The sequence below is a fragment of the Glandiceps talaboti genome, chromosome 2, assembly GCF_964340395.1.
Source record: "Glandiceps talaboti chromosome 2, keGlaTala1.1, whole genome shotgun sequence".
Classification (NCBI taxonomy): domain Eukaryota; kingdom Metazoa; phylum Hemichordata; class Enteropneusta; family Spengelidae; genus Glandiceps; species Glandiceps talaboti.
The window spans coordinates 10,930,930-10,951,931 of NC_135550.1; the positions used below are offsets into that span (position 1 = coordinate 10,930,930).

Sequence of the window (21,002 nt, forward strand, 5' to 3'; positions counted from 1 at the left end):
ACTTGGGTTCACTTACTGATATGGACAATATAAAGGAACCTAATGCCTCCAGTCTGTTGTAAAGGCTTTGCTCAAACTCTTCAATTCTTTTGGTGTAACGCACAGTTTAATCTTATTCAGCTTGATGAGAATGTGTGTTTATTGATCTTGTAAATAAGTTTACTTAATATTGTTATAGTGAAATTTTTAGCTTTGTGATATGTTTTGGTTGTTGTCAAAGTATCGTTTTTTTTCATTTCTTAATCTTTTATTAAAATCATGATTTTAGCTACTGTGGAACACAATATTTACACTTTTCTTACATTTCATGGATGTCTCTATTTAGCGTACATTGTAAGATGCAATGTGTCGCTCCACTTTCAACAGCTCCTACAAAGGAGTTGCCTGATGTTTGAGGGCGCCCCATTCTGTACAGAGGCTATTAAGCAATGATATTGTCCAGGTGAAGATATACACATTTTTATTAGTATTTTTGCTAAAGTTATGGAACCTGTTAAATTGTAAACAGAGGAGAAATCAGACACTCGGTCTCTTTTACATTGTCCCAAAGTCTTGTTTAGGAACTCTGGTAAAGTTACTGGTGAATCCATGTACTAGTCTAGGTCCTGACAGGCCCCCTATTACGTACTACAATCCCAGTCTAGTCAATACCCTTGCTCAAGGCATTAAATGTGGTTCAACTCCCCAATGGTGAGCGAAGCGCAAATGGTGCATGTCAGTAGTAATCCATCACAAATTGACAGGCTGTTGTCATCGCTCATTAATATTCATTCGTTCAGCTGATTCAATTTTGACTGATATGCAAATATCCAACCAGGGCTCCACCTCCAGTCCATTATAAAACTAAAATTATGTGGGATGCCATGACATCATCATGTTTATATGAACACCATAGGGGGGAGCACATATATCTGTGCTCAAACAAGGGGATCGACTAGACTGGGATTGCAGTACGTAATATGTACATACTGTCAGGACCTAGAATAAGATTTTACCTACTTACCTACTAAACTGTATTACAAATATATTAAAAGGGGCATATTTTTTCTTTAACATTTTAGTTTTTTCTGACGAATTACATATTAGTGTACTATTATCTTGAAGATGTCTGATCATCATGTGTCACACAGATTTGTGGTGTGACAATCAGGTCAAACCTTTAAATAGCAGTGAAGAGGAGATTAGAGTAAAATTACTGAACTGTGTTTGATGAATGTAGTGTTCCACACTAGCTGTTGATTGGAATGGTGATGATAGTTTGTATGTTTGAAAATTATGGAATAATAGTCATACGCTATTATAGTAGCATTATAGTTATATATGTTGTAAATACAAGTCTCTTTTTTTATAGATTTCAAATTTTGTTTGTTATTATTAGAGTGCCAGTGTACACATTGCATGTGAATATATTAGTATATGACAATTCAAATGAAGCATGGATTGTGTAGTTCGTACACACACATGAAAGTGTTCCACATATCTTTATGCTAAATGTAATTAGTGAAACCACAGGAGTACAAGGTTCTGTACACTTGTATATGTGATAATTTATTATATGTTCATTTTAGGGGCAATGACCCCACCCCTTTCACTGCCAAGTACTTATTTCTTGCATCAGAACTGCCTTTTTTTCCCCATTGATAAATATACTAGTAAACTTTGACGAGCAAAAATAAAGACATAAACAAGAAAATACATTGCTAGTTTCAAATTTTTCCTTTAATATTACATGTGCACTGTACTTGGTTGTTTTTGCATCTTTCATCTTTACATTGAATTTTCAACTCATTGGATCTTTTGACATTTAGTTTGTAAATTAAATATATTTGTTATTGTATTTAATATATTATGTGTTTGTGTTTACTGAGTATGTATATATGGAGTACATGTTGGTTAGATTTATTTATGAATCGTTAGTAACTGTTCACAAAAACAGTGGTCACTTTCTTATACAACATACAGTTGGCATCTATTTACCACAGTGACTGTGTATTGTGCAATCTCAGTCACAAGTAAGCAACATTAAATCTTACCTGAATCAGTTCATCTCATCAAGTTGGTCGCAAGGAGCTCAGTAAAGCTATTTCTATTGCTAGATCTCAGGAGTGAGTTCTTTTAGATGTACTGTTAAAATCATTCTTTTACTACAATTCGTTTTCAAAAATAGTATCAGCTACATAAAAAACCCCAGTTTATATGTGATAACAAGGTTGCCCCCATATCTACCCTATGACACTGGGGCATTATATATGATGGCCGGTATGGTTCTTCAAAATTCAGAATTCAATCCTCATGTACATGTATATCAACATAACCAGATTTCATGTCTGTGTATACTGAAACTACACGAAGAGCACTGATGTAGATTATCACTGAACATACAAAATTTTACCATGCACAAGCCAAGTGGAAAATATACCCTGGTCATTCTACATCATGAACAACCCATATCTTCATCACTCGTTCTGCTGTACATCAAATATGAGTCTAAATGTTCCAAAACACCATTATTTTTCCCAATCTTTAATAAATTGAGTAGGAATAATCATTTTATTCCCAAATATTTTTCTTTCATTCAGCCGGCAAAATACTCATGACATAAGGGGTTTAGTGGCATGTAGTGACAAGACCCCTTAGGTCACTTCTATTTTTCTTGGCTGAACGAAGTGGTGAATATTAGTCCAGTTGTTGGTGCGCTTATGTAATAGCTCACCATCCACATTATATAAGTGGAAGGAATGCCTGGATCTTTCAGCCTACATTTAATTATACATTTAATCTCAGACCACTACTTTAGTGGTCCGAGATTTAATGTAATGTAACAACATACATGCACACACCAAATATATGGTAGCAAGACAGACGGACCTGATTATCAGAGAAGAACCAGTACAGTTTGTGATATCAGCACTTCATATATATATATTAAGGAAAAACAATGATTCCTTCTTACAGTGTTTTAATTTGTTTATTAATTACATAACCTATTGATAAACTCTCATGATGGCACTTGGTAAATAGCTGAAAGTCATACAGTGGGCCAATAGATGTTGGAATATCTTCACCATCTATGAGTGGGCTAGCAGCTTATCTTTTCAAATGAAAGACTCTTTGAAACACAAAAACAACTGGAGAAAACCAGAGTTTCAAAACAAGATCCGTATTTTACAAATAATGTCTTTCCAACTTGCATTTTTCAAATTTTTTTTTTTTGTATACAAATATGCTTCAGAGTAATGTTTACATCATTTTCTGTAAATACTGTTAAAAGGGTTAAAAGAATCTCTTAAGTTTTCCTCCATTTGACAAATACATGCTAACAATATTCCAGCACAACTGTTATCTAAGTGTGTGAGTCAGCTCTAAAAGACACTGTTTTCGCATACAGATTTTATAAGTCTGTTGAAAGAAAAGATTCAATTTAGATCTTACACACCAATTTGGCAGACCACCCATTAGAGTTATAGATAAGGTGAAGGATAGATCCTGGAAGTTACGATGTGTCATATTTCACTATTCATGTTATCTTTGCTGACTGAGCTGCATGACACATTGTATATAGACAAGGACAGGTCCCTGTACAAAACCTGTGCCACTTAATACCTTTTCTATACACTGCAGTGTTGAAATGCTTTAGTGTGGTGACGCAAGGCTCTTTTGTCTCTGTATAATACAGGTCTCATGATAAAACTCTGGGGGATGACTTTAATAATAGCCAATGTCAAAGAAAATCCCAGGATTAACTGGGGGGGGGGGGGGGGGGTTCAGTTACCTTATAGCCAATATCAAAGAAAATCCACAGGGTAAACGGGGGTGGGGGTGGGGGTTTCAGTTACCTTATAGCCAATATCAAAGAAAATCCACCAGATAAACTCTGGGCAATTTCAGTTGCCTTCATAGCCATCATCAAAAAGTCTTTATAACGAGTTACATTATGCGATAAAAGATTCACCAGTTAAGACTGCTGAACACAGGTAGGTATAAATACAAAAATATTTGAGTTTAACTGTACACTGTACATAGCACTATATTATGTACTGAATGAAACATCAAAATACAATGTAGTTGATTTGAAGAAAAGGAAATCTATAAAAAAATAATCAGGTGCTGGCAACTTATTTTGCGATACAATTTGAAGATATATCTAAAAGAACGCATACTGTTCATAGCTCAAACTGAAGACTGAAAGATTTGAGGTTGTTGGTGTGCCTGTTACGACACTGGTAATCCAGCCTTCGGTTTACTAAGATAGACAGAAAGTAAATCTATTGTTCTTCAATGTGGTAGATTACACAAGTGGGTGGATAGCGGTTCCTCTGTTGTGTGATTCTAATCAGATAGTGATCAGGATAATGTAAACATTGGAAGTCCCAAAACAGCACTGCAAGTTCATAGAACTCTCAATGAACCAGTTTTCAGAGACACCTCCCTACTGAGACTATCATTAAACCAACATCCATTCAACAGCATTATCACTGTTGTATCAAACTGTTGTGAAATAGTTTTAGTTTGTGTCTATCTTAGAAAGCTGAAGGCTCAACTACCAGAGTAATAACGTGTTCCCACAATGACAATTCTTTCTGTCTAAAGTGTAATAAGAACTTCAGAAACAAATTCTTGAGTTGATAACCTGTTCCTGCAGATTAGATTGGTCATCAATTGATTGCAACAATATCAGAATAGTATCTCTTGATATATAATATTTATATATAAATAGGAAAGTGAAATCAATTTGGTCAGGTATTTACATTAATGTGGGGATGGAGTTGAAACTATCTGTTGGTGGGGTTTGTAGCAGGCTTGTTTACAGAGTACTGTGTTCCACTGAATGCATTGGTAGCATTGAATGCCCCACTTGTCCTGAATTGTCCAAACCCTGCATTTGGCAAAGCTCCTGATGCAGGGACATTACCTGCTATGCTACCAGGTAAATCAAAATGTCCACTTTTTGGAATAGGGTCAATGTCTGTGTGAAAACTGACATTTTTAGTTGGAGTTGAAAAGGGTGTACTGACTGCCCTGCTTGGTGTCTGAGGAAGTCCAATTCGGTTGGCTTGTTGAGCTAAGCTGAAACTGGGTGTAAATGCATTGACATTGTACATTGTTCCTGGATTCAGCTTCGACGTGGGCAAGCTCGGAGGAAATTTTGATGAAGGTACACTGGGTGCATTTATGGATGAACTAGTAAATGTTGGCCGAGTCCAATCATCTTTGAACACTTGTATTGTTAATATTGAAACTACATTTGATAACCTGTTGGTCACATGAGCTAGAACCATCTGCAAAAGATAAAAGAAAAAAGATTTTCAATTTATCTGTATCAGGAATAGCTGAAGAGCGACCTAGATTGTACATTCTGGTACAGTTGTCTCAGTTTAGTGAATATGGGCTATTACTGAGAAATATTGTACATCTATTCTTGGTCAAAAATAATCCACACTATGCAGATACACACGGCACAATTTAGTCATGACTATGATTGTTATATATGAGGTAACGAAAACACCTGGTTCAGATATTCTGTTGTCATGGAGATACATCCTTCCATCTCTATATGATTTACATGTTTTAATGGAATACTTTGGTATACTGAATACAATAACTACTATACCATGCACAAGCCAAGTTAAATTGTCATTTAACAGAAAATATGGACGATAAAATCTTGGTCGTTCTACATTACGACAACCCGTGTCTACATCACTGGTTATGCGGTGCTCGAAATATGATTCAAAACATTCCAAATTTCCAATTTGTCACAAATTATATTTGAGGAGGTATAAACTATAATTATATTATTCCCAAATGTTTGTCATCATTCAGCCTGGCAATGCCCGTGACCTAATGGGTTTATCACTACTCATCTAGCGACTCATAGTGACAAGGCCCCTTAAGTCACTCGTATTTTCCTTGGCTGAACGAAGAAAAATATTGGGAAACAATACCTAAATATTTTGGTGAATAAAATAGTTTTCATATCAAGACATTTTCAACTATAGTGATGTTGCATTGCCAAAGGAGTTCTACTGACCTGTTCATTGGCATCTCGTCGTACCCGGACATGTAATGAACCTGCCAAGGTTCCAAAGGATACCGTCCAGAAATGTTCATTACGAAATTCCAACACTCCGTCTAAAGTTGAAGCCTGTTAGGAGAGATGGACAAAGAATAAATGGGATATTAACATTAAAGAATGTGTATTCTTATTTTCTGTTCAACATCATACATACTTGTAATCCTTATCTGGACAGAGTAGTTGTTGTTCTAGTACCAGAATTTGTGTCTGCACTCACACAGGTGTAAAGATGTACATTTCACTAACCATAATCACAGTTATACCGCTCAGGACTAACCACGAGGAGAAGTGAGCATGTAACTGTATGATCGATCGATTTATTGATTGATTATTTGATTGAATTATTGATCGATTGAATGATTCATTTTTGTGGTGAAATAAAACTTATTTTGTGTGTGATATTGATCAATTAACCGATTGATTTTTGTGATCATATAAAACTTGTTTTCCCTTCTTTACCTGGCTACTTTTCTCTCTTTCAGCAGTATATAATTCTCTCTTTAATGACTAAAAAAAAGGACATCTTGTCCATTCTCCTCTTATCCAAATTAAAACACCCCTAATCTCATAATTACCAGGGGATAGATTACCACGACAATATGCTTTAGGGTGAGGTTTTTTTTTTTTTTGTTTCTCATCTCCAATGGAATAGTCAGGCGGGTCGGGCGGGCGAAATAAAAAAAAAAGGGGGGCAAGAAAAAAAAATGTATTTTTTCAGTTCTATTCTTTGTCCTTTCTGTCCTGTTAGTCTCTATACAACTTCATTTCTCTTCTCTTTATTGAATTCCTTGTTACAAGTTTCTTTCCTTCATTTTAGCAAGGTTGACAAGTCTGTAGAACAACTTTGTAAGAAGATGATTAAATACTTATCATCCTGATGGGTGTATATCTGTAGCCATGAACTATTGTGTGATTTTATCAGGAGTACAAATACATTCGTCCTATTAATCAAAGTGGCATTGCCATCACTAACAATGTTTTCAAGTTATCCAATTTGAACTTTAGTATGTAACTTTTTGAAACACTTACGTGATTGTCATCAGTGTGCTAGATGAATTTTCATTTATATAAACCATTACTTCTATGAAACATTTTTCTTCAGTGTGAACTTGTCAAAATAATCCACCAGATAACATGTAAACATTTCTAGAACTCAGAACCCCTTTGGGATTTACTGTTTAAAAGTACACATGTAATTAAAAGTAATAATGTAAACATCAGAATGTCTTCAAAGGTCATGCATGTCATGGGTCATGAAATGCTATGGAGTCGGTCATTTCCCTGATAATACAACTGATTTAAAGCTAAAAACTGGTCAAGAAATTAGGAATGCAGTATGACTTTTACCAATTTTAAGCATAATTTTGAAAATGATGGAAATATTCTGAGCTATTATTACATTGCAGCAAAATGTACCGTGTGACAGTATTAATTTTGAGCCCTGTCCCTCATCAAACCTCAACGGCTTCTGCCATGATGAAGGACACATGCTGCTCTGACGTAACAAAGGGGTTGGGTGGGTGGGTGGGTGAGAGGGGAGGGGGGTTAGACGGCGGTGTTCTGCCAAGGTTTCCAACAAGTGGGGACACAGGCCCCTTGGTTCCAAAAAGTGGTGTCATTTGACAGGGAGTGGGGTCAATTATTATTGTCTATGAAATATTCATATAAATTATCTCAGACCACTATAGAGATACTGTGGTCTGAGATATTCCATTACGTATAGACCATTACCTAACTACATAAAAAAATTCCATTCATAATAACAGTTCCCATTAAGCTATTTTTTGAAAATTGTGTACTACACATTACACCTTAGAAAAAGAAGGCAATTAAGATTATGTATATATATTATATATATATATATGAATGATATATTGTTTAGAAAGATTGGACAGCCAGGTAGTCACAATTTTTAATCTGAATATCAATGAATAGCAGTGCTAAAATTTATAATTCCCTTTTTTCAGACAAGGACAATGAACAACTTCAAAATAAGTCACAGTGAACATATGATTGAATAAAAACTTTGAGAAATCCTAAACTTGTAACCACTTGTTTCATTTTTAAAATTGTTAGTACACTGCTGTGTTTATCATTCCCTCTTCAAATTCATGACATTTTGAAGAAGAAAAATCCCTGACTTTAAAAAGTACCAAATGTGAACGAAAAACTTACAAATAATAGTCAAACAAACTTTAAAATAATTTATTTTTTATTAATTAACCGTTACTGGCTGTGTATCATGATTTGGTCCTGCTATATCAAATGACAGCATTGTCATGTACCGTAAACTTGCAATGATACGGAAAGCTGACATTAGGAGTCCTTGAAACTCAGAACTTGAATCTTTAACTAAAACTATCAACAAAGTCAAAATTGGGATGCTCTGTAAATATTACATTAATTTTTTTCTGATTTGCACAACAAGTTCTTCTTCATGTCTGACCGGGCGCACATGCATCGGCCGTCTATAGTGGCCATGCCAGTGATTACGCATTGATTCAGTGCCCAACATTCACATGTGTCACTAGCACTGTCAACATCATGCAACACGATCCCCTAACACAGCTTTTTCGGAATCAAAATACACATCATGTACGCATTTAATTTAACCCATCAACCAATGAAAATCACAACCTGTCCCATAAATTTGGTTCACGAAGGCTTCTGAGCTGTGGCATGGCAGATAGATGTTCCGGTAGCAAGTTCAGTGTTTCGCACACGTCAGTGATTAGGTCAGAGGTCACGACAGTGACAGTAGACAAAACATGTGACGAGAGACGTCCATTTCGACGTCTCATCTAATCCCTCAAATGTTTTAATTTGTAGATTAAGTTTACCAAAGTTGATCTTTTTGTGGCATTTTTTATTGTTAACAATAGAACTGCGCGTTGCCACTGTATCATATACTATGATGTCAACAAAACTTTCCCTTACGCAGTCAGTATACTTCTTGTGGGATTCACGTCGAGTCAAAGCCTGGCCTGGTCCGGCCGTGGACTTAGATAATTTTGATGTCTGCCGTAAAATGAATGCGCCAAAGCGACGCAAGGCGGGAAAATTATTGCTTCATTTGTAATTTTAGGGGGCCAATGTCGCAAGGTCGTGGCCTCGGCAGAACTGGCCTAAGACGCCATGGGGAACCTTACAATTTTGCTGTGCTCAGGGGTCGGTCGGAAATAAAAAAACTTTTTTTTTTCTGATGTCGGAGCTGCAAATTAGGGTCGGTCGGGAGATGAGAAACAGAAAAATAAAAAGGGCCGCCCTTATCTCTTATCTACTGGGTTATTATCACACCATACAAACACACAGTCTTGTACAAAAACTAGTATAAAAGAGAGCTCTCTTTTCTGAGTGTTTGCTCAAAAAATGCACTTCTTTTTTATAGTGTTTTTGATAAGCATTACTTTTAAAATTTTTAATTGAAAGATACCTTTTTCAAAGGAGAGTAATGACTTGAGAGTATGGGTTTATATGTTATATGTTACTATCAGACTACCACACATGCAGTCTATTTCAACATAAAACTATCCCTTTTAATTATCCCTATAACTACACATTTTAGCAATGGTTGGTTATTTTTGCACAACAGTTGTTTCACAGAAGGTTGGTTCCCTACTTTTCCAATTTGGTCTCTACTACCAAATTTAGTGAAAAACATGCATTTATAGTCTGGTCTGATTTAGGATAAACATCATTTACAACAATGACATATTACAGTGTTTCACATGAAGCATTATAAACTTCTGATGAAGTCTCCAAATCATAAACACTTAGAATCACCAGGACATTCTTTGAACAATGACAGAGTGAACATCATTGACACAGAAACAAAGCATCATGAATAGGGGCCTGAAGGAAGCCATTTACATCTTGACATACCAACCATCATTGAACAGAGACCGAACACTGCGATATACAAACTTCCATGCACCTGCTCTGAATAATGGATCAATCTGTTGTGAAAAGACTGAAGTATGAATTTGAAAATTTCTGGTAACAATTTTCAAGTTTGTGTTTGGAACAAAAGCTTAATGTCATGCATTGGATAACCAAAACGGATGAATTTTCATTTGAAGACATGTTACAGAAGAAAAGAGGAACCACAGTTTTGTATAATACCTACCTCCCTGAGACACTTATCCAGTTGTCCTATGATATGTGAGGGTGTGGTCTGCAGTAGCATTTTACCAGTATAAACACTCATTGGAAACATTGTCCCACAGATCATGATAGCAACACTAATGGCTGCTAACGTATCAGCTATAAAATAATTGCTGTAAGTGAACAAGTCAGTCAGTCAGTATATGACATAATTTTTCATCTAAAAGTGTTCATGACTACTGAATGTATGATACAATCCATGTAAGATTTCAAACAGAATCTGACCAAAGACTACGCTTAAGTTGTGTTAAATGTAAGGACCTGTCAGATGCAACAAAGCAATAGACTTTTAAGATAATGTCATGTTGCTCTGACCTCCTTCCTGAGAAGGTTAGGATGAAGGGTGAGGGCGCCCTAACACACCATGTCATACAGACAGCTAGTACATAAGCTGAAGAGACAATGTCACTTGTGTCAAAGGTCAAAGACCAGTCAGTCATTGTTGAAAGAGGAACATCACCAAGTTTATACAAACATCACGTACCTACATTCTAAATTATGAATATTCCTTTGTGCATAAATTCACTGGTTTGTCTTTGGAACATATGACTTACATAAGATATATTATATAATATTCTATACATACATACGCATACACACCATAGTAGATATGTAGCGTAACTTATATACGCTAAAACAAAGTGTTGGAACTATTTCCAGATACTTACTTAAGTTCTATGAGTAACTGAGTTGCAAAGACAGCTAGTCCACCAGCAAATCCTATTAGTGCAAATGGGTTAACTCTTGGTAATAATAACTTATCAAGTCCTGGTAGGACACTGCACATACTGTAAATTTAACCATAACACATCCTATTAGAATCGCTATCTTGCAAAGTAACCATGACAACATATTTCTATCTAAATTCTCGTTACCTGAAGTAGAATATTACTCTCTAGGCACAACATGAAAATAAAAATCATTGAATTCCTTGTTTGACAACATGACTTCCACTTCACGTACTACACACATGTTACTATAGACCTTCTTGTTCTATTTTGAACCTCTAGCATGAGGTAATATGCTACCACATGTAACCAAGTATTGCTATCTTGTGAAATCCCAATTAAATATATTTCAAATCTGCACACTATAAGGAAATATGTGAACAAAGTACTCTCGTCACCGATAATACAAATTAAGATATATGGAGAAAACTAGAAAACTGATCATTAATTCTTAACTAACATCACCATCTACCTTGATACTAATAGTGAAGTAGTAGCAATATGGCAATCATTTGCTGGGTACTAAAATATACCATCAATTTTCGAGATGACAAACATTTCTATACCACCTTGGCTGATAACTGTTAGGGTGACCTTATCTGTTCTTGTTTCTCATTATTGTTTTATAGCAACTATTGGTCAGTTGGTCGATTGAAAAAAAAAGAGTTAAAAACAAACAAACCATCTTCTTTACGTTTCTTTCCCTTTTAGCCCCACATCCAAGCACTTATCTCCATTCTTCCACAATACTCTAAATATATCGGAGAAGTTTGTGGTATTTGCTAAACCACATAGCCATTGCTTCTCCTCTAAGCCCCCCCCCCCCCCACACACACACACACTTGAAGAACTACCATCATGAAAGAAGTGCTCTGTTAGTGAACAAGCTTAGTCACAGCTAACAATGCATACACAAATTGTTTTTATTTAATTCAGAGAAACACATACCTTCTACTCATATCTGCAAAGTGTTCTTGTAGCCAGCTTGAACTGGCTGCTAATATAACATGTTCAAATGCTCTATTGTGAACAGCGTAAGTAACAATAAGATGAAAGACAAAACCAACAATGCCCCCTAGTAGTAATCTTCCAGTGTGTACATCTGGTTGTTGTATTAGCCTCTCTGTACTGCAAAACAACATACACAAATATAAGACTTCACATGGAGTGTTTGAAATCACTTTACATTCTTTGTGGCAGTTTTATTAGTTTCAATATTGTACTCATTATCTCAAATGTATGACAACTACCGATGTCACTATTTTGTCACCTGATATTTTAACAAACTTAAAGTACAAAAAGACTGATAAATGTGTAAAAAAAAGTTTGTTATCGTACATACAATAACAAATATTTTACGCACTCATCAACCTTTTGCAATTTATTGAGTTACAAACACAGACTTGGAATATGTTGTCTCACATTGATATTTTCAAGTAGGAAGCCATAATAAAATTGTTTTGTAAATTAAAAATCCAAACTAAATACCCAATTCTCAGGTTTTTTCTATTCATACAAAATACTCGGTCATAATAATTTGGTTGCTTACCATAACTTAGTGAGACAACAAATACTGATTACAAATGAATTACACCACTCATACATAAATTCTTGAATAGCCAATCTCACACTTCTCTTTTGCAGAATATTAACATATCCTAAATATAATTTCAGTGCTAAATTTGTGTGTACAATATTTACACATGAGCACAGCTGTACATAAATTGAATCCTGTAATTCAAATAAATAGTGGAGAACAGATTTGTTGATACAGACGTGTGACAGACAAGCTTTCCTCTAAGTTCCCTTTCCAACAACTCCTTTCACTTTGCCTACCTTTCTTTGATAATAAAGAATGCTGCAAACTGTGCTAGAACTGTACTTGAAAACACTGCAAGTACTTCAAACCTTGCATGTCTGCAAAATACAATGATCAGAGAAAAGCATTAGTATTATTTCATACATACATACATACATACATACATACATACATACATACATACATACACACACACACACACATACATACATACATACATACATACACACATACATACATACATATATACATACACACACATACATACATACATACATACATACATACACACACACAAAGTACATATGTACAAATATATGTATAGGTACTGTGATGCAGTCGCACGCATGCACACACACAATTATACCACACACACACACACACACACACACACACACACACACACACACACACACACACACACACACACACACACACACACAATTTAATATACATATACATAAACAGGGACATTCACCCAGACATACAATGAGTCACACTGGGAAATGGAACATATGGAACATACATATTCAGTGAATACACTGCAATTTATACACTATTTACTTTCTGTATTTGTTAAAGGAAACTGACAATGTATTATTTAGTCTGTGAATATCTAAACTACAAATTCTGACGTATGGGTACTTGTGCATGCAATCTTTGGAATCTAATGACAGTCAAATCAAGTTTGCCATGTGCTTCAATCAGATGGGTGCCAGATATAAACCAATATATTAGCATAGACATATTTAGTTATATTACAACAATCCTTCCTAAAGATACAAGTACATCTATACACATTTTCACAATACAGAAAGTCAGAAAGGGTTAGGGATGTTTATAATACACTTTGTTAGTACGAGGGTATGGAGTTGGCATATTGTTATGGATATATTCATCACAAGACAAGTGAAATGTACAATACCTACCCAAATGAAAATGAGGGAGTAGGTCTCTGTTTTTTCACCCATATTGTAATAAGGCAGGTTCCTAGTGACATTATATCAAACAACATCAGGTACGTATACGCCGTCAACACTGTAACAGACAATATGTCATATTGTGTGAGTGACTTTTTTTCATACAACAGTATCTCTTAATTAACCAGACCTGGTCTTTGTCACCATAGTCTGTTGACAACATTCAAAATATTCATTCATGTTGCAGCTGGTACATTTTTCACAATCTTCTATTAATGAAGGTCTGGGACATCATGTAACAACTGTATAACATTTTGATTGTCATCTGAAAAAGAATCATGAGTGGAAGCAGAAAATGGAAGCAGAAAATGGAGGTAACTACTGACATACATTTGTAAAGGTTGAGCAAACTTATTTGTATGTTATATAATCCATGATCTCTGACACAATCTAGCCTGTTGATCTTACTGTAAGTGTTAATATCAACTAATTGATGTTGCTGGAATATTTCATTCTCATCTTGAGTCTATGTCTACTATTTTGGTGATGTCACTTTTCACTTCAAAATTTAAATAAATATGTTTGTATACACTTTTATGTATATCTTTGTATATTGATCAGTAAAAATTAGATCCATATATTGCATAATTCTCTCTGATGGTTTATGAGGATTATGCCATGCATGAGCCAAGTTGAACAAAACGTATGGAATATGTACTCTGGTCATTCTAGGTCATGACAACGCACATCTATGTCATGATACCGTGTGTCTACATCACTGGATGAAATATGAGTCACAACATTCAAAAGTGCCATAACTTTCCCTGATTTTTCTTTGATATTACTGGCAGTGGTATAATTACATTATTCTCCAATATTTTTCTTCATTCAGCTGGAAATTGTGTGTGACCTAAGGGTTTTGTCACTACAAGTTGCTAGACGAGTAGTGAAAAAGACCCCTTAGGTCACTCACATTTTCCTTGGCTGAATGAATAAAAATATTGGGAATAACATCTAATTATATCCAGTAAATGAATAGTGATATACAGAATACCAGGACACCACATACAATGTAAGGAGAGGAATTACGTACCCATACTGTCTGTAGATTGGCACCATGTCAGGAGTAGAAGGGAAATGATAAGATCAGCTACCATCAAAAATAAAACTTTTCTTGCCTGTCAGAAGAAAAGAAAAAACAGTGGTTAGTTTACATAAAATGCAGAACATAAACACTTCAAGGCAAACATTCCAAATTTTCATATATTGATAAAACTGACAATTAATTGTCTTCTCTTAATAAATAAATGCATTATTCCTATTATTGGTACCACATCTCAGAATCAGAATTCAACAAACCTGGTGAATTTTCACACCTGTTTGATAATAGTGGTGTAAGGTCACAGCCTTTGGCAAAAACAAGATGGAGAAATTTATACACCACAGCATTACAAGAGTGCCTTAGTCTACCCTACACTGTCCCAATCCCTGTAATTCTAAGATGTTCTAAAGACTGCTATGTCGTATAAAATATTTTTTTTTTGTTAAATCAAGAGAGAAAGGCTTATACTTTACAGTATATAAGGCATATACCTTTTTTTTTCTTGTGCGAGACAGATGAGCTACTTGTATTCCACCGACACACAAAACAGTTCCTCTGAAAAATCTGTGTTAGTGTGGGTGTCAATATTACTGTTTATGAATATACCTAGTGATAATGCTGTGCCATGATTCGCTAGAATCAGTCACGTGATAGGAAAATAGAATGACTATTTCCCTAGGGAAATAGTTCATTCAACTTTTACATGGTCACGTGACCACCGCACGTTCACAGCAGGTCAAAATGACAGCTTCTGACGATGTCGTCTGCCATCGCGAGTTCACAGCATGAGGTATATTATAAAACACATATTGCCTGGCCTATATTCGGGCTATAGCACCCGTTCATTACCCCCTTGTGACTGTGAGATACCAGAATCACATGCTATTTCCCTTGGCCTTTGGCCTCGGGAAATAGCATGTGATTCTGGTAACTCACAGTCCCTCGGGTGTAATAAATGGGTGCTATGGCCCTCATGGCCAGGCAATATATGTTCACTATTACACTTATCAACGTTAACTCACTCACTGACTCGATTTCCATGTCCTACTCATTCAACACATCAGTGGTGTGTGACTTACCTGGCCATCTTGTAATGCAACTTTCAACTCATGTCTTAATCTTCCGAGGGATGATGAATAGGTTTTAGAGAATGGATGAATAGTTCCAGTAAATTCTACATTTGCATTGATGTAATTGGTCTCTGTCCACTGCCTTGTATCTATATAAAAATGATATAAAAATACAAGTTTAATAGTCATCAAAAATAAGAATGGAGACAACACTTTTTTCTCAGAAAGTTTTGCTCGGGCAGTTCAGCTAATACACGCACACACACACACACACACACACACACACATGTGATACATACATACATACATACTGTACATACATACATGCATACATACATACATACATACATACATACATACATACATACATACATACATACATACATACATACATACACACATACATGATACATACATACAATGTACTGTATGATACATACATACCAAATTATGTTTATTTCCGAAATACATTAAAATATTATGTACAGGTACAGTATTATTGGGTTCACACTGCATCTAGCAGGAAATACATACATACATACATACATACATACATACACACATACATACATACATACATACATACACACACACACACATACATACATACATACATACGCACACACACACACATACATACATACATACATACATACATACATACATACATACATACATACATACATACATACATACATACATACATGCATAAAAGATCGTGTATATGATAATGGGACTTTCAATTGCTGCTTTGAAAAAGATTATTTCTTAAAAGTAAACAAATAAATTTAAACCTCACAACTAAACCCCCACCCCCAAATATACCACTTTTCTCCATACAAGTACAGTACCTCATGGATATAATAGGGCAGAACCATGAATACAGGATTTACCCCATGATCGTTTCTAACTTACTGGTATCATACGTATAGACTGTGTGACATATGTAGATTATTATAATCTAATCAGTCTGTCTCAAATGTTACAATGGAAACCAAGTGAGAGTTTAAATCAATGAACAAAATCAAATTGTCATCTACATGTAATGATCATCATATCACGAAACAGATTTCAGAAACCAAACAAGATACAAACGCATGTTAAGAACTGCTTTCTTTATTGTCCGGTGAAATGAAGCGGTGAAATAAGACATATACATCGTTTAGGTCAACGTTTACGACAGAATCTTGCGAACAGCTGCCACATCCTCTTCCGGTCGACATGATTATTCGTACATCGACTGAAAATGTCAAAGCCTTACCTGTCGTCGGGATAATATCCATTGAGCTGTCGGGGGCATCTATCATGTCAACAGTAACCTTATCGACTCTGTTGCCGCCATTACTACTTCTTGCCTGATATAATTTATCTTTCACTTGATTCATGGCTGTAGAATTACTGTACTTTCCTCGAAAATAACCATCGTCGTTCGTTTGCAACGTGGATTTCAGCGATGAAGTGGCAGCCATAGCGTATACATGCATACATGTCCGAAGAACGACAATAGTGATTGGTGAAAGCGGGGGAGAAGTCTTTGCAATGAACCAATCAATAGACGCGTATCTTGGATATGTGAAAAGAGAGCGACCTCGCCTTTCTGTTACCCAACGTATGAGGGCAGTATAACAAATAGATGTGATATTGTTACTGCAGCTAGCATAAAGCTTTGCTGCAGCACGTCCTACTGCACGAGTGATGTTCACACTGAAGAGGTAGGAGAAGTACAAAATAAGGCAACCTTTCCAAATATAAATGTACATTAATATTTCTCACCTGTTGTACAAAAACAAATTACTTTTTGATAACACAACAGCTGTATTTATTGTTGATGACCCTGTGTAGGGACATGTGGTGGCATGGATAATGTGCTTTTTAATTTTAAAAGTTTTTATACTAATTTGCGTACTGTGGTGTGAATACACACAGTCCTTTGGAATAGGGGCTGGAACATTCCGCTAAATGAAATTTCGCATTTATAATAATCAAAATTTAGGATGTATATTAGTGTTTATTTTATGTAATTTCCTACAAATCTTGATAATTGAATTAATTAACTTTATTACTTAACAACATGCTGTGGAAAGCATGGTATAGTAAACACAATACAATACAATACAATACAAGACAAAAATACAATACACATTACTTTTCTGCTGGGGGGAATGACAATAATTTATATATACCACATACATATACATATTGTAGTCTAGTTCTTTGCAAAGTTTGAACATTTTGATCATTTTCGATCATGTCTGTTTTCATCTTATAGGTGACAAATTTCCTGCAGTTGCCATGGTGATTAATATAGATCCTCATAAATTTAGACGTGGGATCCGAGTCGTTCTAGCAGCCGAGGCAGTCGTTTTCTTTGGGGCTTATTATGTGTTCCACAAAATGAACACAAACCAAGGTGAGACCCAATCTGATTAAAATCCGATGTGGTGAAAGCGGCTAGATGTCCTTATTCACCTCTATTCATCGTGTTGTGACGTTTGTTTTGTTCGTAGTGAATCACAACCTCTAGCCACTTTCACCACATCGGATTTTAATCAGATTGGGTGAGACCTAGAGCGGTTAAAAATTGATATGTCATTGACTTACAGTAAGTATAATTGGTTCTGTTTCTAGCATAATGTGCTGCATAAATTCAAATTATGATGTAGAGTGTCATCCCAACATAATGTCATTGTTACTGTGTACCTGTACCGATACTATACTACAACCCCCCATGATGCCTGAGAACCAGTGTGGTATACTCACAACTTTGGATAGTATACAGTGTACAGGCAAGAGAATTTCAGGTGTTCTTGATGTCCGTACTTCATGAATGAAGTGAGTGAGTGAGTGAGTGAGTGACAGTGCAGTAGCACACACCACAAGCTGCATGAGCGAAAATACCCCAACTGCTTTACCGGTACTCCTCTGTCATGTAGTACAGTTTTTATAACATTTAATACCTGAAAAAGCACATTACATAATACTACATGACTGTATAACTGCATTGCTGTGATTTCAAGCACATGTACTTAGTTCTACAGTGTTAATATCAATAGTCGACATACATAGCAATGCAAGTATAATCACTGGTACATATCTTGTTATTTCAGATTACAGACAAAAGATGCATACAAAGCATCCAATGGTATTAGAAGGTATGTGTGAATGAACAAAGAGTTCTGTGGTCGGGGGGGGGGGGAGGGGGGGGGGCAAACTGTGTGATAGATTGTTGTTGTTTACACCACCAGATTGTTGTAGCATCATTTACGCATTTGAAAGATATGTTGGTGTCAACTAAAATCAGACAACTGTGAAATATTGGTGCCATTCTTTTTTTTCTTTTTTTTTATACCATACGTATTATTAGATGAATGTTGAATAGTTTGTCAGGGAAATGCCAAGCCTAACTATTTAGGAACTGTTAATTTGTGAAAGAATTAATCAGTTGATGAGTTTGAAAACTGAAGACATTCATTTCATAGCCATGCTAGCTGGCCTGTGTTATGGATGAAAAGTTGTGAATGTTCTAACAAACTCAGTGGTGTATTTGTATAAAGTTGATACTTAGTGTAGTATAGGTTGGATTCAACCAAAGTATATCTGATTGTCGCCAGTGAAAAATGAGCAAAGTATTATTTGTCTTTCTCTGTCTGCAAGTCAGCAAAACTGACTATAATGGATGGTTACCGCTGTAGACAACATGCTTGAGTGAAATAATTTGGTGTAAGCTTAAAGCCAGGGCATGACAAGTTTGTCTCATTGTCTGTGACCAAAATTTACAAAGATTGGGAAATTCCATGTGTAAAATGTACATGTATGAAATTGCATAAGGTTCATAAATTAATAATATTTGCCTCTGTGTTTTGTTACAGCATTCTACAAGTCTGCAGAGTGGGGAGGAATCAAAGACACAAGGCAGAATGACTACAAAGCGTGGGGTATCACAGACAAGTAAAAAAGTGAAGACATTAATTTATAAGTTTTATTTTATGAGTCTTTAGATATTGGACAGTAGATTATAACTGTTATGGGTTAAGTTACATTTATTGCATATCCACTGGACTTTGAAGGTGGTAGGAAAAAAAAACTTGCTGGTAAATACATGTAGAGTGTATTTTGTGGTGGTATGCTATTATGTGTAATAGAATTCAACTGAAAAATGTAAATAAAGTAATTTTTTGTAATTGATGCTATTATAGTAGATAGATTGTTTTCAACCGTGAGATGTTCATGAAGTCAGAGTTATGCAAATATGGTTTGTGCAGCATGAGTTCTTTTCACACCTTTAATCCAATTACATGCACAGTGCTGTTTTCATGGTGTACAATATTTCGATGACTAACAGCCAGTTTATCTTAGTACCTGACTCTGTGTGTGTGTGTGTGTGTGTGCGTGTGTGTGTGTGTGTGTTGCTATTGTGTCATTCCGTGGGGGAGGGGGGGGGTTTGACTGGTCAGCTTTGATAATGATCCAATAGTACTTAATGTTGCTTCCCTCATAAACAATATGTATACCCAGCAAAGTGTTCATACTATTTGGCAAACTGTTGTAAAAGGCCACCTTATAATCCCCATGATGTACCCTAGCTATTGAGCACATATCTACAGGCTGTAAACCACTAACCTCTTTTTCTGTCATCAGAAATATATGCCCTGGCCTGTGCAAACTGTATATACCCTCGTATAACATTATTTTCTCATTGACAAACGAAAATAGCTATATTTTTTTTGGCCCATCATTGAAAATTGACAGCAAAGATTCTCTGCTTGTTCATGAACTCATGTAATGATTTATTTGTTGTTGTTGTTGTTGTTGTTGTTGTTGTTGTTGTTGTTGTTGTCAAAATTACACAATAAACATTAAAGTAGCATGTACAATAGACTACAACAGGACAGAAAGACTATACATATACCCAAAAATAATAGCGACAAACAAACAATAAAAATACAAAAAAAATGTCTGTAAAGGGAATGGAGAAACAGGTGCCAAGCACCTCTACAAGTGTCCAACCAACAAATGGATTTCTTCTGCTTCGTGAGCAAATTTGTATAAACAACAGCAGAAAGAATAGTACTCTTAAACGTTGGTGGCAGGTTTCTACCAGAATCGTTCTCACGTTCGTAAAG

General features: G+C 35.5%; 2 protein-coding genes across 2 annotated transcripts; one reads left to right on the top strand and one right to left on the bottom strand.

The window, feature by feature from the left end:
- Positions 1-2,990: 2,990 nt before the first annotated feature.
- LOC144447761 (zinc transporter 6-like) lies at positions 2,991-17,362 on the bottom strand. Its single transcript, XM_078137846.1, has 10 exons — positions 17,141-17,362; positions 15,889-16,028; positions 14,801-14,885; positions 13,717-13,825; positions 12,805-12,885; positions 11,917-12,096; positions 10,909-11,028; positions 10,203-10,353; positions 6,032-6,145; positions 2,991-5,279 (listed from the first exon to the last, which is right to left on the bottom strand). The coding sequence occupies exons 1-10, from the start codon at positions 17,346-17,348 to the stop codon at positions 4,773-4,775; spliced, it is 1,695 nt and encodes a 564-aa protein (XP_077993972.1). The 5' UTR covers positions 17,349-17,362; the 3' UTR covers positions 2,991-4,772.
- On the top strand, positions 17,127-19,989 carry LOC144447772 (protein CEBPZOS-like). The gene is made up of 4 exons (XM_078137857.1): positions 17,127-17,591; positions 18,149-18,289; positions 18,987-19,031; positions 19,749-19,989. The coding sequence occupies exons 2-4, from the start codon at positions 18,172-18,174 to the stop codon at positions 19,829-19,831; spliced, it is 246 nt and encodes an 81-aa protein (XP_077993983.1). The 5' UTR covers positions 17,127-17,591; positions 18,149-18,171; the 3' UTR covers positions 19,832-19,989.
- Positions 19,990-21,002: the final 1,013 nt, after the last annotated feature.